Source organism: Dama dama, chromosome 28 (assembly GCF_033118175.1).
Source record: "Dama dama isolate Ldn47 chromosome 28, ASM3311817v1, whole genome shotgun sequence".
Taxonomy (NCBI): Eukaryota; Metazoa; Chordata; class Mammalia; order Artiodactyla; family Cervidae; genus Dama; species Dama dama.
Window position 1 is genome coordinate 32,588,999 of NC_083708.1, and position 25,213 is coordinate 32,614,211.

General features: G+C 39.1%; 1 protein-coding gene across 13 annotated transcripts in view; it reads left to right on the forward strand.

Moving 5' to 3' along the window:
* The first annotated feature begins 483 nt into the window (after positions 1–483).
* Positions 484–25,213, forward strand: part of ROS1 (ROS proto-oncogene 1, receptor tyrosine kinase) — a 113,375-nt gene continuing 88,645 nt past the window's right edge. For 6 of the 13 annotated variants that reach the window (XR_009690993.1, XR_009690992.1, XM_061132003.1 and 3 more), the window contains exons 1-5: positions 484–1,204; positions 13,008–13,052; positions 15,480–15,539; positions 18,237–18,263; positions 23,119–23,179. Coding sequence is in view for 11 of the 13 variants with exons in the window: in XM_061132003.1 (XP_060987986.1) it covers positions 1,082–1,204; positions 13,008–13,052; positions 15,480–15,539; positions 18,237–18,263; positions 23,119–23,179 (316 nt within the window). In the remaining 2 variants the exon portion in view is untranslated. The remainder of the gene's footprint in view (positions 1,205–13,007; positions 13,053–15,479; positions 15,540–18,236; positions 18,264–23,118; positions 23,180–25,213) is intronic. The other 7 variants (XM_061131998.1, XM_061131997.1, XM_061131995.1 and 4 more) reach the window with 3 other exon arrangements.

The window sequence follows — 25,213 nt, forward strand, 5'->3', positions numbered from 1 at the left end:
CTAAAGGATGCTCAGCTGGAAACAAACCCTCAGGGGGGCATTCCTCACAATGAGAACTTCACATCATTAACATAAGGGTAAGTTACATCAGTATAATTTGTCTAAGAAGACAAGGAAGTTGATTTGATACTATAGATTGTCATAAGAAAAAATACCAACATGACAATATTTGGTCTTAAAGAGTTAACCCTCAGCAATCTAAAAAGTAGCTATCCAGAATGACTCACTTCTGTAAGTTGCAAACTTTTCAAATTCTTTGTTTCTGGCTTGAACTTTATATCCATGCTGAGCTGATTGAAATTTGTACAATGTATCCTTTTCAAGACAGTTACCCTCACACATATCTTAGGTCTCTTTGGTGGCTCGTTTCAGTTCTCTATCTCAATAGATTTGATAAGACAGTGTTTTAGTTAATATGTAGTGAAGTTCTGAAAGTGCCTAACAGACTTCCTTGTCTTTAGCTGACCCTCAGAGCATTTGTCTATTAATTTCAGGTTAGTTTGCTTTTTCACTTTAAAGTATGTGTGTTTGGTTTCAAAGGGTTATGTTTTTCCTCTTTGCTGCATCATTTGATTTGGGCGCTTTGAATTTTTTTTTTTTTTTTTGATAATTCTTTATTAGAATAGTGTTACTGTTTGCTAAACATGGTTAAAACCCAGTTTCCTGCATAGCTGAACAAACCTCAAAGAAGTGAAGTGGTGGAAGGTCCACTGAGTCTGATCCGGTCTCAGACTCTGCACGTGTCACGTGCTGGCTGAAATGCAATTTGCCTTCTCTGCTTTGTTTACTTTCCCTGTGAAGCGCTCTCCTAAGACCTAACCTTTACTCGGTGGCTGACTTTCTTTATGGGAGTAAAAGGAAGCCTCCTTATGAAATTGCTGTTGTGGGACTGATACAAGCTATCTAGTATTCAAAGTTCTAAACATTATTTAAAAGGCAAAGATACCCCAACACATTAAAACAAGACCAAAAAGTCCACCAGCCACTCTTTCAACTGAAGTGATGAAACCCAAAGAATTCAGATAACGAAATGGAGAAAATGAGAAGAAAGTTCATCTGAAAATCCGCCATTAGTGAAGTGATGAAGAACGTTTACTGGCTTAGTCTGAAACTTGTCAAGTTTGCAACTCTTGGCTGCCTATGGATTTCTGTGGTCCAGTGTACAGTTTTAAACAGCTGTTTAAAGTCATGTGTAACTAACCTGGTAAGTTTTCCTGGTCTAATATTTGTCTTTGTAGGAAGTAGAACAGATAGAATTCAGCTTGTTATAGTGGTTGAATTACTTTCTTTTTATGAGAAGTTTTCTCATGAGAAATGATGGCAAGGCAAGAGTCTTTTTTCCAAAATAAATTAGGAGTGTTAGTGATTATAGTAAGGAGGACAGAGCTGCTTTATTTCTTTCAAGTTGTCTCTTCATAGATTGTTATTATTATTATTTTTGCAACTGGGGGCATGGGGTTCTGGCAAAGGAGGCATAAATGAAATCAATTTGCACACCTTAAAAAATACCAGTTAAACTCATTTATTACAAAATCATTTATATTCATCTTAAAGCATGAAATAGGTTCAGCCACAGGGCAATGCCTTGTCTTTGCAAGCAAAAGTACTATTTATATTGTGGATAGACGATTGTATCGGGAGGGGGATGATGAGGGAAGCAGATGTGGATGCCATGTAGAACACTTTATCTTATTATTGATCACTATATATTTACATGTTATTTTATGTGTTATATACTTATATATGATTATCATTATTAAATGACAGAATTGTTTGTGAATTCCTGTCTATCTGTGCATTTATAATTTTTTTGGTGAGTTTTTCTGGAAATCTATGATTTTCTTCTCATTTTGGGTGTTATTCCTCCTAAATAGTGTTTCATATCTTTACACTTATATTGTGACTTATTTGTGCTTAAAACAGTCACTGAATCAAATTTAAAAGCCAAATACATTCTAGTCAGGGAAAGATGCACTCTTCTTATCTAAAGACAATGTGACAATACTTATAGTTTTAAAATAAAAAAATACCAAATACAGTATTCATTATTAGGCTAAAGTATTAAAGATAGAAGTCTGTGGTAGAGTAAAAAAGGAAAGGTATTTGTGTTATACTCTTGGTTTAATTTAAACCATCATTTTAAACACTACTTAAGCTTACTATTGTTTCGGCACTTTTTAAAAATATGGTTGGTATTTTATAGAATTCTTTGCTGAAGACTTCACTACCACGGATGTAGAAATATGTGCTTTAGGGTTTTTATAAACCTAAATATCCAAATTTAAAAATGGAAAATTGGGATTATTAAATGTTTTCTTTTTTTATTAAATGTTTTTCTCTGATTATAAAAACAATACATATTCATTGTAAAATGTTTATAAGATAGAGAAGAATAAAAGAAAAAAATCCTGTAATTCCACAACTATCGACCTATAATTATATTTTCTTTCAATGATTTTTTCCTCAAGTATGTATATAATTTTTCACACACTGTGCACCCAGCTCTTTCATTGAACATTACTTTGTGGATTTTCCTGTATACTTTGATGTTTTTATGGAAATAAGGTCCTTAATATATTTTAAATATTCCATCATATGAATGTGCCACTATAATTTGTTTATTAATTTCCCGACTATCAAAACTGATGTTGGCTGTTTCTATTATTGGAGTCTCCATTTTATTTTTTAGCTAAACTTAGTTTTATCTTATTTCTGTGTGTGGGCTCCTTGATTTCAGGGTTTGGCAGAAGGAGTAGACAGTCTGTTCCTTTGCTGAGTTGCCTTCCGTTCACCTCCTACAGAGAAAGGCACAGCTGATATGGTGGAACTGCAGAAGACACGGTCTGCCAATTTGACTAGTGATTGTAATCATGTTCTCCATCTGTTCCTCCCACATCAGGGCAGGGGAGACAAAAGCTAGGTGAAAGACCAGTGAATAGAGCCACGGATCAGAGGAACAATATGAAAAGTGCTGGATTTTATTGCACTGTTTGATTTTTTTTTTTTTTTTCTGTGCTATCGTTTTTAGCTTGGACTTTGCTATGAAGGTCATCCTTGATTTCATTGGGTGGTTCTTTCTGTTAATTAATTTTTTTATTTTCATGCTTGGTAAATAACATACAGCATACCCCCTATAACTGCCAATTCATGTATCTCAACATTTTTAGAAAATTATTAGTCATTATTTCTCAAAAGGTTGCCTCTACTATATCCTTTTCTTTCCTACTGATACTCTGTGCATGTTCAGTCACTCAGTCACATCTGTCTCTTTGCGCCCATGGATTGTAACCTGCCAGGCTCCTCTGGAATTTCCCAGGCACGGATACTGGAGTGGGTTGCCATTTCCTCCTCCAGCGATCTTTCCTACCCAGGGATCAAAACTGCATCCCCTGCATCTCTTACACTGGCAGGCAGATTCTTCACCACTGAATCACCTGGGAAACCCTGAGACTCAAATTAGATGTATATTATATTATCATTCCCACTGGGTGATTCTTGATATTGAGGCATCTTTGCCTTTTAAAAAGAAATGAAAGTGTCTTATAGAAAGGAATGTTAAAACTGCTGTCCCAAAATGCATAAATCATAGTTCTATGTTTGAGCATGGGTTTTACACTAATGGAGGAATCTGTATGTATTAGTTGAGTGTATTAACTGACCTGATATTTTAAGATTGCGTATGCCATGTGCTGCAGAGAACACAAAAATAATTATTGTTTTTCAGAACACTAGCATTGTGAGATCCTTTATGAAAAAGAAACAAAAGAGATTCATGGCCAAATAATTTATGGAAATGCTTTTTGCCATACCCTCTTTTTGTAGATTCAACAGGATACAATCTCATATTGATGACTTTGTTTATAACAATTTTGTGATCTTCTTTGGCAATAAAACTCTCTCGTTTTTTTTTTTTTTTTTTTGAGTAACAAATCCCAACCATTGAGGACCTAGTGCTCAGAAGTGCTCTTTTAGAAGCCTCAAGTCAATTCCATAAGATTGTCAGAAATAATAAGATTCAGAAGGTTGTCCTGTTTAAAAAAGTATATATATGTGTGTGTGTGTGTGTGTGTGTGTACAATACTTCTCTTGTATATCAATATACAACTTTATAACATGCGTGCTAAGTTGCTTCAGTCATGTCTGACTCTTTGCAACCCCATGGACTGTAGCCCACCAGGCTCCTCTGTCCATGGGATTCTCCAGGCAAGAATACTAGAGTGGTTTGCCATGTCCTCCTCCAGGGGATCTTCCCAACCCAGGGATCCAACCTGCGTCTCTTATGTCTCCTGTATTGACAATTGGGTTCTTTACCACTAGCACCACCAAACCATAACTCCAAAATTCCATAACGTATCCAGAAATTAGTACACCATGCACTGATACAGGAATAGGCAAGCCAGTAAAACAGAATATGCTCCAGAAATTATACTATGTACATAAGGGAGTGTGGAATATGATAAAGATGATAATTCAAGCCAAAGTGAGGCTATCCATTTAGAATGAAAAATAACTCCTTCCTTCAGTAGGTGAAAGAATAAGTAAACTGACAATTCAGGTAAGGAGATATTATTCAAAGCTACTATAAAAAGAAATGAGCTATCAAGTCATGAAAGACATGGAGGAGACCAAAATGCCTATTACTAAGTGAAAGAAGCCAATCTGAAAAGGCTGTGTGGCTCCAACTGTATGATGTTCTGGAGAGGGCAAAGCTATGGAGATACTGGAAAGATCCATGGTTGAGAGCGATGGCACTGGGCTCTGGGGAGATGAATGGGCAGAACACAGAGGACTGTCAGAGCAGTGAAAGTACTCTGTATGGTAATCATTATACTTTTGTCCAAATACCAAGACTGAACCCTAAGGTAAACTGTGGACTTTGGATGATTGTGATTATTCCACTCTAGGCTCATGCTTACTAAAAAATGTGCTATTCTGATGAGTGGTGTTGATAATGGGAGAAGCTATGCATATGTGGGAGCAGAGAGTTGATGGGAAATCTCTGTACCTTAAACTCAATTCTATTGTATACCTTGAGCTAATCTAAACCAAATAAAGTAAAAAATAAAGTACTCCTTTCTTTGAAAACAAAGGTGAAAAAAAAATTCAAAAAATTTCAACTCCTATTAACATATTACTACCAGATTCAAATAAATTCCACGAGGTATTTTAAAAAGATATAATTTAAATACAAACAGACAAAAAAACAGAACAAGACTTCATCCTATAAAATATTTTGATAAGTTAGGAAAGACTATTTGTATAATCTTGGAGTGGGAAAGAAGTCCGTTTCAAACCCTAGACTCACTAAAAGAAATTATTAATAAATTCAACTGCTTAGAAATTAACTATATGACAATAAACAGAAGACAATAAAAACAAATCCAAAGAATGGAAAAAAGTTTTACACATGATAAACACAATTTTACCAGCTCTTATAAAGGAGAGTATTTAAATATTGTTCAGAACAAGAAGGCCTGCTTTTTTTTAAAAAAGAAACATTAATGACTAAAATATGTGATAGATGTTCAACCTCACAGCAACATAGAATTGCATAGGAAAAATGAATGCTCAATTTTTATTCTATCAGATTGGCAGAGATAAAGACATCTTATAATTGGCCAAGTTTGGATAAGCTGGAACTTCCATGTGCTTTTCATTAGGATGTAAGTTGATAGCATTCTAGAAAACAGTGGGTAAATAAATATCAAAAGAGATAAAAGAGAAAGCATACCTCTAACCCTGAACATCAAGAAATTTATCTGAAGAGATTATTGCGTCAATAATGACATGTCTGCAAAAGGCTGTTTACAGCAAATTTGTGCATAATATTAATAATAGATTTCTAAGCGCCTGGCACTGTACTATAATAATGAATATATAATTTAATTTAACCCTCACAAAACTTTAAGCACTAATTATTATCCTACTTATGTTTCAGATGAGAATACTAAGTTTAAACAACACAGCTAACTTTTAAAATGATCACATCAGGAGCAAATATATGTGGGATTAAAATGCAGATCATTCTGCTCTGTTTCATTACTAAGGCAGGAAGTAAAGAGGGAAGTTAGTTTTGGCTGAGGTGGGCAATATAGGGACGCTTGTGCCAAGAAGTAGGAGTTGGGTTGAGGATTTAAGATCTGGGACTGGGACAGTATCTTTCAGGCAGGTAATTGGAAGAGGTGAGCTCGGGTAAATGATGAGAACTCTCACTCCAAAGTGAGGAATTTTGGTGCGGTTTATAGGAGGCATCCATGCTTTGGTTAAGGACACGGGCTCTGGAGGCAATTAGCACCCCATTCAAATCCTAACTCTTGGACAACTTACTAGACCTCTCTGTCTCTCAGCCGCAAAATGAAGTTAATAAAAGTATCTCCCAAATAGGGTTGTTGGGATGTTGACTGAGATTCAGTGTAGAACACCAAGAAGAGTGCTTGGAACTCGAGACTCACTCACTAATGTTAGCTATGATTATGGGGAGGAGGGGGATAGAGAGGGAGTTGGAAATTAGGGAAGAGTGTTGACAAAATCATCTTCATCTGAACCCCCTAGACCTGACTCATGAGGCTACCTTGCCCAAGACCATTTGATGGGCATGCCATTCAGTTTATTAAACTTAATTTTGAGAGCTGCCAACAGAAAGACTCAATACTATTACAGTGTGACTTAAAGGTCACCAAGAAACATCTCTGTTGTCTCATTGTTTAAAAACTACCCAGGCATCCACCCTTTTGCTTTTATGATCTAACACTGATTTTTGAAGGGATAGGAAAAAATTCAATTGCAAATTCACTGTCTTACCTGTCATTGTATTTGGTTGTATTTCAATCACATAAGGGGGAATCAAAAGCTTCATTTTGAACAAAATTATGAAGACAAAGAACTATGAAGCATGTGGTTGCACAATTAACCTAAAAGATACAGTTCTTACTCTCTATGTACTTAATTATCTAAAAACAAAAAAATATTAAGCTTTCTTCTCCTTTCTCTACAAATATAAATGGTTAGGGCGATCAGAGGACTCTTTCTTCACACACCAAATGAGAGGAAAAGAAGTCAACAATTGTCCTTTGGTTCCTGTGTCTGATTACTTCTCAAGTACTGAGAGTAATCCTTCATGATCCTAGGCCACTGGGTGATGCTTCCAAGGCACTTCTGGACCCCTTCCTGAATAGTAGGCCATCTTGAATTCTTGGATTTATTCCTTCAGCGTATAGTTATGGAACACCATTATCCTTTCGGCATTGTTCTAGAGGCTGGAGAGAGTGAACAGCAAAGTGGATGGTGCTTACACAGAATGGAAAGAGAGGGCTCCATGAACTCAGTGATGGTCATTTTTTTGCTTCCTTCTAAAAAGCACCGGCTGTTCAGAAGTCCACAATAGATGTTTAAGCCACCTTCCGAGCCCTTTTAGATTTTTTATTGTCTCTTGAAACGTATCTTACTCGCAGTGCTGGGTCAGCCCAGGACAGATGGTGTGCCTCCTTGCTAAATTAATCACCTCTCTAATTCAATGGCTCAAATTTAGCAAGTTTTAAGGAGAGGTTCTGGTCAGTACTGGACTTTCTAAGTGACTCCATGGGAAAAGAATTTGCCTGCCAAGGCAGGAGTCACAGGAGGCACCGGTTCCATCCCTGGGTCAGAAAGATCCCCTGGAGGAGGAAATGGCAATCCACTCCAGAATCCTTGCCTGGAAAAGCCCATGAACAGAGGAGTCTGGCGGGCTACCATCCACAGAGTCCGAAAGAGTCGAACATGACTGCGCACAGGCAGATGCTGGTTAGTACCGGTTAGAGTTACTAAAAATATTCACTTAGTTTTCCTCTGCCTATAATTCTAAGTCAATGAGTAGGGCAGGTTGATAACTATATCATACCCAGGTAACGTTATTTGGGTGCATACCAGGTTATCATAGACTCAGCATTGCCATCTTTTGTAAGCCTTTCTGCTCATGAAGGACTCCACTCAAAAATGACTGGAGAGAGGATGAACAATTTATAGACTCTTCCTTCTTAGTTTCCATTTGCTTTCCTGCAGCATAAAAAAGTTCTTAAAATTTGTGAAAATGTGAGAAATAAAAAGAGGAATCTGTTGTTTCACTATATGCAAGATTCTGAATTTGTATATTTCCCTTTGCTCTTAAAAAGACTGCTTTTAAAAAAAGAAAAATGCCATGTGCCATGAGGTAGGGTTAGAAGACCCAATCTCTAATTTGTCACATGGCAGCAGTTGCACTTGCTTGCACACATGTATGCAGACACACTGCCTCTGTGTAAAGTCTCAAACGTTTGCACACTGGGCTTTTAAGAATTAATATCAATCTCATATATATCTATGAGAAAAATGAGACTTTAGTATTTGTTTTAAGAAAAAAACCCTGGGCTTCAATGACCCATCAGCAAAAAATGTTGAGGCCATGACTATATGAATGAAAATAGGATGGTCTTCAATCAAAATGCTGTTAAACCTGCACCAAGCTTGACCTATTGTACTATTTGTGAACAATCTAGAAATTTCTGGGTTGTGATTGTATGCTAACTTGGTAATTCATGGGAAATCCAGATGGGAATCTAATAGTTCTTTTTGCCCGGCCTGTGGGATCTTATTTCCCACACCAGGGATTGAACCCATGCCCCCTACAGCAGAAGGGTGGAGTCCCAGGGGAGTCTGGTGGGAATCTAGTAACTCTTGACGACAATGGGTGGTATTCTGTTTCATTTTTACAGTAACAGGCTCTAGTAGTCACGTACAAGTTGTTTTGTCTGTGAGATTCAAGCAATGTGAAAGGAAGATGGATACAGATACTCAAAAGCTTAAATACTAAACAAGGTTGATGGCCCTTATGTTTATGAGAAGCTGAAAAAAAAATGGAAAAAATGTTTAATTTTTTTGAAGATTTGCATCCAAGTTATAGAGATATGAGTCAGGACATCTTTTAAATAGGAGCACAATTTTAGACTCTGTGCCTTAAGTCTTCATGGCAGACTGATTGAAAATGTAGCACTACTCTTCATTTAACTATGGATAGTTGGCATTTTAGAAGACTGGGTGGCAGAAAATTATTTTTATATAAAAATTGCTTCATCAAATGTGAACACTTTGCAAAGTGGCTTATGAAATTTGCCAAATCTCTTGAAAAAGCAGCAGTTCAAAATGAGGTTGAGGGTGTAATTTGAAACAGGATGTCCTATTTTGTTGGTTTGGCTGCTTTGATTAAAACCTTCTGTGAGGCAACTTTCGTGATCGGCTGAGATGCAAGTTAACATGACAACAACATATTGACCCAGTAAACAAAAAGAACGATGGCTCTGTAACCATGAACAGATACAGTTACTTCACTGCTTATTGAAAACAGCACACCCTAACCCCTTAACCACTACTCCCTGCCCTTCTGCCCCAAGGAGGGGAAGAAAAGTTTTAGCAGTGACTTCTTTTGGACATATGTAAATCCCTTCATGGAAAAGTTATGAAACCCCAGGAAATCGCTCCTGTGAATCATTGTAGTTTTTGACCCACAGGTTAGTTCCTATAATGCTTATTTCATGAAAAACTTCCCCCAGCCCCCATTTTTAGTGGTTAGTTTGTATAAAAAAAAAGATCAAGACTATAAATCTGAAAAACCATAATTTTCCCAAACAGGCAGGATTTTTAGCAATTAACAGGGTAAGCTCATTATTCAGGCAAAGTAAAAGTCTCTGAGTATGATTGTATTTGTGTGCATGCCTGCTTAGTCCCTTAGTCTTGTCTGACTCTTTGAGGCCCCATGCACTGTAGCTGGCCAGGCTCCTCTGTCCATGGAATTTTCCAGGCAAGTATACCGGGGTAAGTTGCCAGTTCCTACTACAGAGGATCTCCCTGACCCAGGGATCGAATCCACGTCTCTTGCGTCTCCTGCATTGGCAGGCAGATTCTTTACCACTGAGCCACCTGGGAAGCCCCATGATGGTATAAGCCACAGATTAATGACTGTGCTAATCACTATGCTAATCACACGTGTGATTATATGTTGTTGTTGTCAGGTGCTCAGTCATGTCTGATTTTATGTGATCCCATGGATTGTAGCACTCCAGGCTTCCCTGTCCTTTGCCAACTCCAGGAGCTTGCTCAAACCCAAGTCCATTGAGTTGGTGATGCCATCCAACCATCTCATTCTCTGTCATCATCCCCTTCTCCTCCTGCCTTCAATCTTTCCCAGCATCAGGGTCTTTTCAAATGAGTCAGTTCTTCGCCTCAGGTGGCCAAAGTATTGGAGTTTCAGCTTCAGCATCAGTCCTTCCAATGAATGTTCAGGACTGATTTTCTTTAGGATTGACTGAATTGATCTCTTTGCAGTCCAAGGGACTCTCAAAAGTCTTCTCCAACACCACAGTTTAATTCAGCTTTCTTTAGGGTCGAACTCTCACATCCATACATGACTACTAGAAAAACCATAACTTTGACTATATGGACCTTTGTTGGCAAAATAATGTCTCTGCTTTTTAATATGTTGTCTAGGTTGGTCATAGCTTTTCTTCCAAGGAGCAAGTGTGTTTTAATTTCATGGCTGCAGTCACCATCTGCACTGATTTTGGAGCCCAAGAAAATAAAGTCTGTCACTGTTTCCATTGTTTCCCCATCTATTTGCCATGAAGTGGTGGGACTGGATGCCATGATCTTCATTTTTTGAATGTTGAGTTTTAAGCCAGCTTTTTCACTCTCCTCTTTCACCTTCATCAAGAGGCTCTTTAGGTCCTCTTCATTTTCTGCCTTAAGGGTGGTGTCATCTGCATAGCTGAGGTTATTGATATTTCTCCCAGCAATCTTGATTCCAGTTTGTGCTTCATCCAGCCTGGCATTTTGCATGATGTACTCTGCATATAAGTTAAATAAACCGGGTGACAATATACAGCCTTGATGTACTCCTTTCCCAATTTAGAACTATGATTATATGTGTCATGTGGAAAAAGTCTTTCAAAGGACCCTAAGGTGATGATGGTATAGGCCACCGTAACCTTGGGGTACTTTGAGTTTTTACATGACACATATAATTGTATATCTGATTAGCATAGTCATTAATCTATTTCTGGTATGCATATTCTACATTTATGTTTTAAAGCTCCCGATACTACCTTCCTCTCTGTATGAGACAATTTAAGTGACGTTTGTAATAAGGGCATTGTGGCATTCTCCAAATCATGTGCTTGGCAATTTACTCAAGTAAAGTTGAGTACAAAGTTTTTTCATTATCCCTATTTTGGGGGGCTTCCTGGGCTTCCCAGGTGGCACTAGTGATAGAGAACCCATCTGGCAATACAGGAGACTTAAGAGATGTGGGTTCGATCCTTGGGTCAGGAAGATCCCCTGGAGAAGGAAATGGCCACCCACTCCAGTATTTTTGCCTGGAAAATCCAATGAACAGAGGAGCTTGATAGGATTATGGTCCATAGGGTCGCAAACAGCTGGGCATGGCTGAATTGACTTCGCACATAAACACTAATTTTTTACACCATAACTTTATACAAAACTGTTTAATCTGTCTTCTTGTGGTATAGTATTTACAACAGAAATGTTGTATGTTAAATGGTGTACTCTTCAAACAACCCAAATACCTGGTTAGCATAAATCTTTTAGTGGTAATGCCATTCCATTAACTCCTCTGTTTCCAAAACTTCTGAAAATCTCTTTGCTAAAGAGCTGGAGAGTGACTGGTCATATAAACCTCAAATATTTCATAGCCCAGTGGCTCAGCTGTAAAGCACCTGCCTGCTAATGCAGGAGATGCAGAAGACGTGGGTCTGACCCCTGGGTTCAGAAGATGCCCTGGAGAAGGAAATGGCAACCCACTCCAGTATTCTTGCTTGGAGAATCCCATGGACAGAGTAGCCCAGCAGGCCACAGTCCATGGGGTCACAAAGAGTCAGACATGGCTGAGCATGCATGCACACACACGCACATTGCATAGCCATGAGAATTAAGAAACACTGTTCATATTAGTACATGAGACTTTATAAGGAGCAAAATCAAGTTGTTTCTGGGCTTCAGGTTATTAACCTCATGGTCAAATAGTCTGTTTAGGTTATGAGTTTATTTTTCCATTTCTTACTTCTGGATCCAAGGGCACTAATGATATTTATATAAGAAGTACTTTCTTGGATGGAGGAAAATAGCTTTTCACATTATAAAAACAAATCCAAAATAATAGGCATAGAAACACGAGGAAGAGATACACCTTGAAAAAATCTTGCCTAGGGCAGCTGTTATTCACACTTTTATCTTATGTGTCATGAACACAATTGTATATAGATTTAGGTTAGAACATGAAGCATTTTTTTTGTATGGTTTGTTATATGATGTTAATTAAATGCAATCAATTGTTTTAGTCTCTTTAAAAAAAAAGAGAAATGCAAACGTAATTCATCTCTAATCCAGGAGACCTTGATTGACTAATGTCACAGGCTTATTTAATACTATATCTCCCATTGTTCTTAACCACTTCTTTCGGCTACATCCTGACTCCCACTTTTATCATTTCTACAGAATCCTTAGGCATTTCATCTTATCCAGGCACACTTTGTTTTATTGCACTCTGCATATATTCTGGTTTTTTACAAATTGATTTGTCATAACCTTGTGTTGTTTCATGATGGTTAGCATTTGTTAGCAATAAAACATTTTAGATTAAAGCAAGTACTTTTTTAGAAACAGTGCTATTGCACACTTAATAGATTATAGTGTAGTGTGAACATACTTCTACATGCACTGGGAATCCCCCAGATTTGTTGATTTCCTTTGTTTCAGTAGTCTGGAACCAAACTTGTGGGATCTCCAAGTTATTCCTGTTAATTTGCAGAGGTGTCTTGTCTGGTTTTATGACTGATTTAATGACTTTAAAACATTTGACTCCTTAATTTACAATTAGAAAACACTGGAGAGGCAAAAAAAGGAAGCTCTTTTTTTCTTTTTTTAAAGTTGTGATAGTTATACCGAACACAAGATTGATAAGGTATTCATTCCCTCCTTCATTTCAGGGCAGACAGCTTGACGTCGGCACACCTCACAATCTGAGTGAACCGGTAAGTAATTGCTTCCACTGACCGGGACTTTACAGTGTTTGCATTGATAAAAAAAGGGACAAAAGTCAGGTTTGATTACCGTAATAATAAATCCTAAGTAAAAGCTCATTTAATTATGCCCAATGGAGGAAGCTGGATGGAAAATAGCGAGAAGTCTGCATCACAGATTATTCAAACATGAGTTCAGGGACAGTGTGTTGAAGTGAAAAGAACATAGGACTAAGACAAGACCATGATTTTGATTATACCTAGCTGTGTTCAGTTCAGTTCAGTCGCTCAGTCCTGTCCGACTCTTTGCGACCCCATTGACTGCAGAATGCCAGGCTTCCCTGTCCATCAGCAACTCCCAGAGCTTGCTCAAATTCATGTCCTTCGAGTCAGTGATGTCATCCAACCATCTCATCCTCTGTCATCCCCTTCTCCTCTTGCCTTCAATCTTTCCCAGCATCAGGGTCTTTTCTAATGAGTCATTCCTTTGCATGAAGTGGCCAAAATATTGGAGCTTCAGCTTTAGCAGCAGTCCTTCCAATGAATGTGGCTTTGGCCAAATTACTTAAAATTTCTGAGATGTAGTTAAAACTACTGAAATATGGATATTCTGGGAGGGTTGGATTAGACAGTGTCTGCCCTTTCCTCTATCAATTACATTTATGGTCTTATTTCTTTCCTGTGCCTGTATCCATTTACACAATACATGTTTGGTGACTCCAAGTATAGGTATGAACTAGGCACTGTGCTGGGTAGTAGAGACTTAAGAATGAGTAAAATAGAGGCTCTGTTTCAAAGGACTCACAGTCTTGTAGGAGAGACAGGCATGTCCATAAAATCATAGCCAGACAGCATTGTGAGAGTCAGAACAGCGGTGGGTGGGAGGAGAAAGAATAATACGCAGGAGGAAAAGCAGTTTGCTTGCCTGCAGGTCTTGCATGGCTAAAACTAGAAAAATGAGGAGTTTTCTAGAAGGACTAGAGGGGAAAGGTACACTAGTCAGAGGGAGCCCTTTGTGTCCAGACCCAAAAGTTTGAGACAGCTGAGTTGTGCAGAAAAGGAGGGGTACTTCAGCTTGCTTGGGGGAGTGTGCATGTGCAGAGACAGGACGGAGAAGACTGGGCTGACAAGCTAGGTGGGGCCAGATGGCGGAGAGGTCGGCATACCATGTTGGGAATATTTGGTTTCAATGACACACAGGGTTTTAGACAGGATAAGGATATGATTAGGTTTTGTTGTCCCCCATGAAGCTGTTAGCAAGCGGTGGTGGGCCCAGAAAAGCAAGGACAGTGAGCCAGCAAGGAATGGAGACAGAGTCCAGGAAACAAAGAAGTGAATCCGTAGAACTTGGTGATGGATTGTGCGTGAGGATGGGGTGGGAAGGCAGTGGAAGAAGGAGAAGCTGCCTGATTCCTGGCTCAGGCAGCTCAGAAGATGGAAGCATATTAATGGAAAACACAGGAGAGAGAGCAAATTTGAGGGTACAAAGGCGGGAATTTGATGTTTCATATGCTGAATGGGGGGCTTCCCAGGTGGCCCTAGTGGGAAAGAACCTGCTTGCCAATGCAGGAGATGTCAGAGACACGAGTTCGATCCCTGGGTAGAGACGATCCCCTGGAGGAGGAAATAGCAACTCACTCTGGTATTTGAGGTGCTTGTCTGGACTCAAATGGAGCTATTTAACAAACAGTTGAAATCTGGGTCTGGAGCTCAGGAAGGGGTCTCCGCTGAAGTTCAAGTTCAGATGGTTGATACTGAGAAGGGAGGTGAGCTCAGTCTTGGAGAACCTGAAGAGTGAAAAGAGAAAAAGTTGAGGATAGGATGTAGACACGAAAGGAAAAAGGAGAAAAAAGAAGAGACGGTAGAGCAGAAGGAACTGAGGAAAAGGGGAAGGCGATTTAGGTGTTATTGTGGCCTTGGACTGAATGGTCCACACAATCACAGGCACAGACAAACCAGGTAAGGAGGCCCCAGCTGAATCTGTCCAGTGGGAGGTCAGGGCGGCCGACTTCCCAAACTATCCACCTACCTCGGTTTTGATGTGCTGCCTCTGCTTGAGTCTCCAGCTTTAGGTTTTGCTTGTTGCGTGACACACTCCAAGGAACTATATGATGTGCTTGACGCCATGTGGTCCTGGACTTCCCCTGCCCCAAGCACCCAGGGGTCAGTGTGTTCCCAGACAGTCCATTGCTCCCTGGGATCTAGGCCTGCCCACCCCAGGCTAGACTCCACTCAGCAACCCCGAGCCACACCAAGCCCTCCTCTGTCTGTGAATACGACAGCTCTGCTTAGAGTCTCAGAAGTCCTGATTGCTACGAGGCCACAGATTCCTTGGTAGACAGATTTTTACTCCAGGAACACTTTGTTGCTATTTGCACTTCAGGTGACTAGAAAAATCACACTTCTTCAGTCATCATCATCTCTTACTCTCTCTGATAGTGCATCCAAGGATGTCATTTCTGGAATTCAGCGGATCAGGAAAACTGTGTCTTAAAGTGTGTAAGTATTAATTATGTTTCTGTTTTGATATGAATGTTTCCCTCAAGAGAATCATTCTCCATGAGGATTCCCATTTGAGTTTCCATTGGCTTTTAATTAGCTTGCTTGAATCGAAAGCAAAAGTATGAGTAATACATAATGGAAATGGAGTAATGGAGAAAATGAGATCAGTTTCTTTTTTAAATTAATTAATTTGGCTTTGTGGGGTCTTACTTGTGGCACACGGAATCTTGGTTTGCATCTTGGGAGAGTTTTCATTGTGGTGCATAGACTCTTTAGTTGTGGAGTGAGCTCAGGAGTTGCGGTGTGAGGGCTTAGTTACTCTGTGGCATGTGAGATCTTAATTCCTCAGTCAGGGATTGAACATGCATCCTCTGCATTGCAAAGTGGATTCTTAACCCCTGGACCACCAGAAGTGAAGTGAAGTCACTCAGTCGTATCCGACTCTTTGCGACCCCATGGACTGTAGCCTACCAGGCTTTTCCCATGGGATTTTCCAGGCAATAGTACTGGAGTGGATTGCCATTTCCCTCTCCACTGTACCACCGGGGAAGTCCCCAAATCAACATTATTAATGCAACTGGTGAACTGGCAACCAAGAGAAGTTAATGCAAACCATGGAAGCCAGAAATGACCAATTGCTCCAAACTATAGTGACCTTTTAGTAGAATGTTAAGTATTTGTTAAATTTCCTAGTCCTGTACTTCTCAAATTTTAATATACAAATATCTGGGATCTTGCTGAAATACAGATTCTGATTCACTGGGTTTTGTGGGGGGAACTAGAAATTCTGTGCTTGTAACATGCTCCCAGGTGATGCAATGCTGAGTGTTGCCAGACCACACTTTGAAGGGACCTAGATCACGTTCAAGGTTTCTCTGTGGGGAATGTGGAAGCAGTCTAATCCAGAGGACACACACACCTAGGTTTACTTCACTTCGTGTAGGAAATACATTCCCTAATACTTTTTCATTTTTCATTTATCCTGGCTTTGCCAATTAGTGTGTGACTTCGTTAAGATACTTGGTACTTTACTTTCCTAATAGGTAAATTAAGATAGTAAGCAAATCCCTGCCAAGGATAGTGCTTGTTACACTATAATTAATTACTTCAATCTCATGGATAACAGTTTTGTAATTTAAAAATGGATTGCTTTGTTCAGTTCAGAGATTAAATTAGTTAGGATCATGATAACTTTAGGTAATATCATTTTCTTGAACTTCCTTGGTGGCTGAGATGGTAAAGAATCCACTTGCAATGTGGGAGACCTGGGTTCAGTCCCTGACTCGGGAAGATTCCCCGGAGGGGTGGCATAGCAGCCCACTCCAGTATTCTTGCTGGAGAATCCCCATGGACAGTGGAGCTTGGCGGGGTAGAGTCCATGGGGTCTCAAAGAGCTGGACACGACTGAGCAACTAAGCACACAGAATGTCATTTTCTATGAATGCCTCAAATTACAGCGTTGAGATTTAAATAAGGGTATTAACGTCTTCTTCTGTATAGTCAGTCCTCACAGCTGTTCTTGTACTGTGTCCTCACAGATCTCAGCCACAGGAGTCACTTACACCCACTCTCCTGCTTGTGACGCTGTGCTTCATAGACTGGAAGTTACCAAAAGATGGAGCAGATGCTGTTTGGACTTGTGAACACACAGTCTAAATACACTTTTCCAGGGACTTCCTGGGTGGCCTGGTGGCTAAGACTCCACACTCCCAAGGCAGAGGGCTGTAGTTTGACCCCTGGTTGGGAATCTAGATCCCACATGCTGCAACTAAGACCCAGGGCAGTCAAGTAAATAAATAAGCAAAAAAATAAAAACACTTATCCTACTCCTTGGTAGCACATTGTCCAGATGGTAGTTTGAATCATTATTTGCCTAGTCACGTGTTTAATATCCTTTGCTGACATGTAGGGCCATCAGGGGAGGATGTTTTCTGTCTTGTTCACACTGTCCTCTGCACCAAACACAGTGAGGGGCACGGAGCTAGTGCTCAGACTGCACTGAGCAACTGAAGGAATGAGAAGCACCATTTGTTGGGGGAACAGTCCAGGAAGCAGAGTGGATGCTGGAGTGGCCAGTTTGGGCAGAAGAATCTTCTGGCCTTTCCTAATCAGACCTATTGGTGGCTTTTCATTTTCGATTCTGTCTCCCTGGGCACCTACCAACATCCCTTCATTCTCCAACCTGGTCGGTCCGTCACGGATTACTGCTTTGTTGAGACTTTCTAGTAGACATCATGTGTCCTTGTTTTTCCAGGGATGCAAAGAACATAATTTTTACAGCAGCTTGTACAGTGAGTGGCCTTCCGGGATGGAAGGCCCAGCTCTGGAATCTTTTGCTTTTGATTATTCTTTATTGATTATTTTGTCATGTGCTCATGCTCCATTGCTTGGTTGTATCCAACTCTTTGTGACCCTTTGGACCATAGCCCCCCAGACTCCTCTGTCCTTGGGATTTTTCAGGCAAGAATACTGGAGGGGGTTGCCATATCCTCCTCCAGGGGGTCTTCCTGACTCAGGGATTGAAGCTGAGTCTCCTGTGTCTCCTGTACTGAAGGTGGATGAACCACTGGGGAGGCATTTTGTTGATGGTGGGGTATAAATTAATTTGGTAGAAATGCCTAGCTAAGTGTCAATAAAATTATTTACAACTTTAAAGATTCTAAGTAATTTTTCTTTCCTTTTTCCTCTATGCAGAATGAAACCTATGCTGCAGTTTGTGAGGTGGGTGCCAGTCACTTGCAAAAAAGGTGTCATTAAACCCCACGTCTTTCTCTCTTATCCTTAAAACGCTGTTAAAATAAGGATAAAGAAAGCAGAGTCATTCTTGGTGCACAGAAATGTTCTTCCTAGGAGTGCTCTAACTCTGGGTGTAAAGATGACTGTATTTCCATCTTTGACTCAGGTATTTGCTCTGCTCTACATATCTATGTGCATATATAAAATGCATTTATGAATGTACATAGATGTATGTATGCACTCATACGCATTCACACGTGTACATATGTATTACTCTAATCTGGTTTGAAAGGTTCTTCTGATTCCTGAAGCCTGGGTGGTGGGAAGAGAGGGAAAGGCATAGCGGGGATACCCTCATCTCTGCTGATTTCACCTCCTCCCCCTAAAGCCTGTGGGTTATCATTAAATACAGGGCATTCGAAGAGGACCCTTCATTTATTTGCTTATTTATTTTCTCTTTTGGCCACACTCCACAGTAGGGATTGAACCCATGCTCCTTGCATAGGAAGTGCAGGATCTTAAACACTGGACTACCAGGAAAGTTGCAGAAGAGTACTCTTAGGTTGCAATCTTCTTCTTTATTCAGCAAACTCCTTTGACAACACAGCTTTTTAAAATTTAAATTTCAGTTAATTAATTTACTTCTTGCTATGATATTGAGGGACCTCATACCGACTCTGGCTGCCCAGGTGTCTTCCAATTACCCTCTCCTCTAGCCCCGAGGGAGGTCTCTCCCCTGCACCTGACCTTCTTCTCCTTCAGTCTTCTTCAATTAAAATTTCCTGTCCAAGATTCTGTACCCTGCAGAATTTATTTTAGTTTATTTGACAATAGGTACTTATGATGAAACTGAATTATTTCTGTTTCACATCTATGCTGTATTCTATTTAAAACGTCCTTGAAACCAGAGAACAGAACTATCCTATCTTGCCTGAGGAAGAGATACAGATGATTATTTATTAGTAAAATAGAAAAAATTCCTTCGAATAGAATATAAAAGCAAAAAATTAAATTGGAATATTCTCTCAATAGTCTGTGGTGACCTTGTATCTGAGTGATTTTTCCTTGAGAGTGAATGGTGATTGAGTTAGCTAAGAAGAAATAAAACAAAGAGGAAAAATTGCTCCTTATATAAATAGACAATTAAAGCTTGTTCCTGGATGAGATTAAAAAAAAAAAAAAAAAAAAAACAACTGCCTGAGAACTCTTTTATGTGACCAAAACAAAAGCAGCAGCCAAAATAACAGTCCCTTTTGAGGATTGCGATTAGAAGCCAAGCAGTTCAGGGCTGGGTTTCTTTCTCTTTTTTTAAACTTTGTTAATTTAAAGCATTTTTTTTTTTTAAATTGGAGGATAATTGCCTTACAATGTTGTGTTAATTTCTGCTTTACAACAACGTGAATCTGCTGTATGTATACATATCTCCCCTCCCTCTCAAGCCTCCTCCCACTGTCTACATCATCACAGGACACAGAGCTGAGCTCCCTGCGTTATGCAGCAGCTTCCCACTAGCTACCTATTTTACACATGGCGGTGTATACTTATCAATGCTCTCTTCTCAATTCGTCCCACCCCCTTCCCGCCCTGTGTCCACATTTCCATTCTCTGCATCGGCATCTCTGTTCCTCGAGGACTGGGTTTCTAGTGCGATAGTTCACTGTTCATCAGTATGCTGCCCACTTGCGCTTATGTAACATGTACCTTTGCTCTCTATTGTAACATGTAATTATTCCATTCTTTTCTATTATATTTTTCTATTTTATACATTAAATAATGTAGACCTGAACAGTCATACATGCTCGATAGAGGTGGAGGTAAAGAGAGAGATATAGAGATAGATATTTTTAACTCAGCTGCTCATACCTTTAGGAAATTTGAACTCCTTGACCATCAATGCTTCCACCTAGAAAGCTTGGGATTTGCCCACGTGTTTCTTGGAGGGAATAGTTTTAGAAGTGGTAGCTTGCAAGGTGTAACTCAGAAAATGATGTGAGTAAGTGAGATGGCTTGTCCTTGATAATTTAGAACACAAATTAGATTATCCTAATCTAGAAGGTTCTAAAACCATTTCTATGACTTCTCATTGCCATTTGAGAAAAAGTACAAACTACCAGTGTTTGCTGGCTCATCCACCTCCTCCTGCCTCCTGTTCCTTGTTCTCTGAACCAGCCATACTGGCCTTTCCCTCGTCTCCAAGTCTATGCACCATATTCCTACCTCAAGGCATTTGCCCTTGTCCAGATTTTTGCAAGGCCAGCTCTTTCTAATCACTCAGGTCTTGTCTTGATGGTCACCTCTGCATGGTTTTTCCTGACCACCCTAACTAAAGTTAGTCCCCTTCCTGTCTGGTCATGCCTTATGTCTGACTTTTATCTTCCTCATGGGTGCGTGCTAAGTCTCCTCACTCATGTCCAACTCTTTGTGACCTTTTGGACCATAGCCTACCAGGCTCCTCTGTCCATGGGATTCCCCAGGCAAGAATACATTATCCAAGTGTACTATTTTTTAAGTTAGTTACTTTGTTATTGTGTATTTTCTTCTAAGAGGATATAAATTATGAAGTCAGGGAACTTACCGGTTTTATACATTGCCATAGCCTTAAAATCTAAAACAGTGTTAGACATGTAAAAGTTATCAGTAAATATTTTTTGAATGAATGACTTTTTAGGAGATGAAGCCACAATTCATATTGAGACTCTGCAATGGAGGCATCCAGGGAGGGTGGTGGGGCCTGTCCTCCTTGAGCTGCAGGAATAACGAAAGTCACCGACAGCAGGTGTGACAGTCAGGGAAACACAGGAGTGGAGCCAGAGGGATGATGGCAAAAGTGATCTCACTGCTGCGAGAACAGAGAGAGCAGATGGGTGTAGCCCCTGGGAAGGATGAACTTTGGCTTTCGCAGTGGGAATGGCAGCTCAGTAGCCTGGAATATGTTGTATAAATGCCCCATCCAGGGCTTTCGGCTCGGATTCTGTGAACTTCTTAAATCCAAATTCCTTTAAGTTCTCTCCAGGGCAACTTGAATTTGAGAAACACTGGATAACTTCATTTGAAGTCTAATGTTAGATTAGAGAGAGAGAGAGAAAGCAAGATAGAGGGCGGAAGGCACAGAAAGAGAGAGAGGGAGAGACAAAAGAAGGAAATCTTATTCAATAGCTTTGCCTCCACTTGAGATAACATTTAAACTCTCTGGAGTACAAACTTCTAGTTATGAGATGAACAAGTTCTGGGGATCTAACGTACAACATGGTGATTATAGCTTATAACACTGTATTATGTTCTTGAATGCTGCTAAAGAGTTGATCTTAAATATTCTCATCATGAAGCAGAAATGGTAATTATATGATGGAATGAAGGTGTTAACTAATGCTATGGTGGTAATCATTTATCTTAATAAAGCTGGGAAAAAAAGGCAAGCTTCATCTAAGTAAACAGAACATTTAAGCTCCTGGATAGGTCGGAACTAGCTGTATTACCAAATACTCATTATTCCGTTTCCTTTCTTCTTCCTCAGTTGTCTTTCTTGAAAAGAAAATCCCATGTTAGTGAACCATGTTAGTGATAATTTTGCTGCCACTTGATACATTTATTCTCTGCAGTTAATGAATGTGTTGAGTGTATTTTACTGAAACCTCAAAGAAGATGTGAAAAGTATACTAGACCCTTAAGTTAAATAATCCTGAGCCCAGACTGAGGTATTTAATCCTTAGTTAATCCTTAACTAAGCAAACCTGGGCTTATCAGTCTTCACTTCCTCAGAGAGCACAGATCAAATATGGGACAGTTGAGTATTTGCAAATTAAACAGCCCTTGTCTACCTGGACATTCAGAGTAAGTGCATTGAGTCATGGTTTCCCCTATTATCACGAGAAACAATAGAATGTTGTCCTAGGTGTTATGATTATAAACCGAATGAGAGTGGGAAGATTGATTATGATTGTGTTGTAGTTTTATGATGTGTGCATTTTCTCCTTTTTTTCCCCTCCTCCTAACAATTGTTAATGTTAAAAGTTGTAGGAAATTTGTGTCTCAGCCACCAAAATGTTTACTCTGTTTTCAGTTAATGAGATGAGATGTTAATCACCATTAGGTTTTTGTAGACCTTAAAATTTAACTTTGGCCCTAAGACATTCATTGAGATGTTCAGTTTCTCTAAAGTTTACAGTTCACTTTTACTTTTTCAAGGAAGGCGTGGATACATAAAATAAATAGGCCTCATTTTAGGCTAGAGTTTTAAGTAACTCACTAAATGTTTGACTAAGATAGCAAACATACAATTGCATTGTTGAACTCAGTATTTTGTCACCTGTGGGGTGTCACCCATTAGAAGGTCATGAAATTAACTTACTGAATAAAGAGTCAGGATAAATAAAATGACATAGAATAGAACATATAAGATTGCATCACAGCTCAGGATTCCTTTTGGAGACGAAAATGTTCTAAATTCAGATTGTAATGATGATTTTACAGTTCTTTGAATGTTCTAAAAACCTCTGAATTATACACTTTAAAGGGGTAGATTTTATGGTATGTAAAATATATTTCAATGAAACTGTTTAAAAAAGGGAAAAAACTACCGTTTCAGCAATCTTTTTCACCAACTTGTATGTGTGTAAAAAGTTGTTTTGTTAAATGTATTTTGGAATTTGGGACATGGTCAAAAAAAACTGAAAGGTATTCTAATCCCACTAGCAAGTGGGAACTTGAGTATTACAGCTCAAATTCTTGATATACAGGTATACTTATATATCAGGCATTCATATTTCAAAATTTGGTTGAAGCTTATGAGCAAAAGCAGTACAAGGGCTGCACTGACGGGCTTGCTACCTGTCTTCCGTAGCGAGAGTCCTGTGAAGTCGGCTGCAGCAGTGGGGAAGGCGCGTATGAAGAGGAAGTGCTAGGTAAGCAGATTCACACAACTGTTATTGCAAACAATCTACACCACTCCAGGTACCCGTCCTAATGTAGGGGTAATGAGCCATCTCTTAAAATATCTAGACTTCTATGTCTCAGTATGATCTATATCTATCTATATATATCTATGTATAATTGAATATATATTTTTTATTAACTTCAAATGTGGAATCCATATTTAGAGACTCAGCAAAAGTCTTCTTTCAGAGAAAATTAGGGGAAACAGACATGACATGTTTAGAATTTGAGATTTTGCCCTCGGTTCAGTGGATGCAATCACTTCTCTCTTAATGAGAGGAACAAATGTGAATCCTGAGCAACTTGATATCAGGAAATGCCACTGTTTTAATGAACTGAAAGTGTAGAAATATTTTATTTAATGTGAATTTCATTACTCAGCTCACAGTTATTCAATTGACTGAGTACCTTCTATAGTTATGGCTCCCTACAACATGTTGGGAAATTTGCAGAATGTGTAGAAGTTATGCTTCTCAGTGTTAGATTTGGAGTAAGTAAGGAGCTTGACTATATATGTCTCCAGTTCCCTCTGACTTATTTCAGAGCAGGTTGGGTGTCTTTAAGAGACTTTGCCTGAGAGTTTTAATTCTCTAGTCGTTTCTGAAGGATCAACACTTTGATAAACTATAGCCTATGTTAGCAGCTAGCTTTTCCAGAATTCCCCAGTTTTCCCTCCCACTGGAAGACAAACAGTTCCTTCTGAAACAAGAGATGATTGGCTTTTCCATAAGCTACAGTCCTTGTTTCAATGGTTGATGAAAATTGGCAGGTGGATCTTGCCTTGCTATCCTGATTTGCTTCTGAATTAGAGTGGTGAAGAAACCTTATCCTCTAAGTTCAGGAAAAGATGCCTGCTTTCGCCATTTCTATAATAGTGGATGTCCTAGCCAAAGCAACTAGGCAAGAAAAAGGCATCCAAATTTGAAAGGTGGAAGTAAAATTATCTTCGTTTGCAGATGATATGATCTTATATGCAGAAAACCCCAAAGATACCACAAAATACCCTGTTAGAACTAATAAACAAATTTGGCAAAGTAGCAGGAAACAAAGTTAAAACTAGAAAATCAATTGCATTACTATGCACAAATCTGAAAAGGAAATTATGGTGAAAATTTCATTTACAATAGCATCAATAAAATATTTAGAAATTAACCAAGGAGGTGAATGATTTGTAAAGTGGAATGTTCACAAAACATTTCTGAAACAAATTAAAGAAGGCAAGTAAATGGAAAGACATCCCACATTCATGAATTGAAAACTTGGTATATTGTCAAGATGTCAATATTATCAGAGCAATCTACAGATTTAATGCAATTCCTATCAAAATTCCAAATACATTTTTTACAGATGTTTTACATGGGATAGAAAGACAGATTCTGCAATTTATATGGAATCTCAAGTGACCCCAAATTCTGAAAAGAACAAAGTTGGAGGATTCATACTCCCTGATTTCAAACTTATTGCAAACCTATAATAATCAAAAGAGTATGGTTCTGGCATTCAGAATTCTAACACTTATACAGTGTCTGGGAAGTAGTACCACTAACTGCATGTACCAATTGTAATGTTGCTAATGCTTAAAAGTCATGAAATATTTCACAATAAAAAAGAGCAGAATATAGGATCCTTTGGAGTTCAGACAGTTACTTGCACATATAAAAATAATGTGTTTGACACAATGGGCTATAGATATATAGTATAAAATTTTTAAATATCTTGAGATATGTGCCCTGGGTCAGTGGATGGTTCTGTTGCCCTACGCATACCCTTGGCACCCACCCCCTCTAAACTATATAGAAGTGGTATGACAAGAGAAAACCAGATAGTCTCTGAACACTCCATTTTGCTTGCCTGTAAGAAAAACTATTTTCAAAGATTAGATGGCTCAGTGGGTAAAGAATCTGCCTGCAATGCTGGAGACAAAGGATATGCAGGTTTGATTCCTGGGTCAGAAAGACCCCCTGGAGAAGGAAATGGCAACCCACTCCAGTATTTTTGCTTGG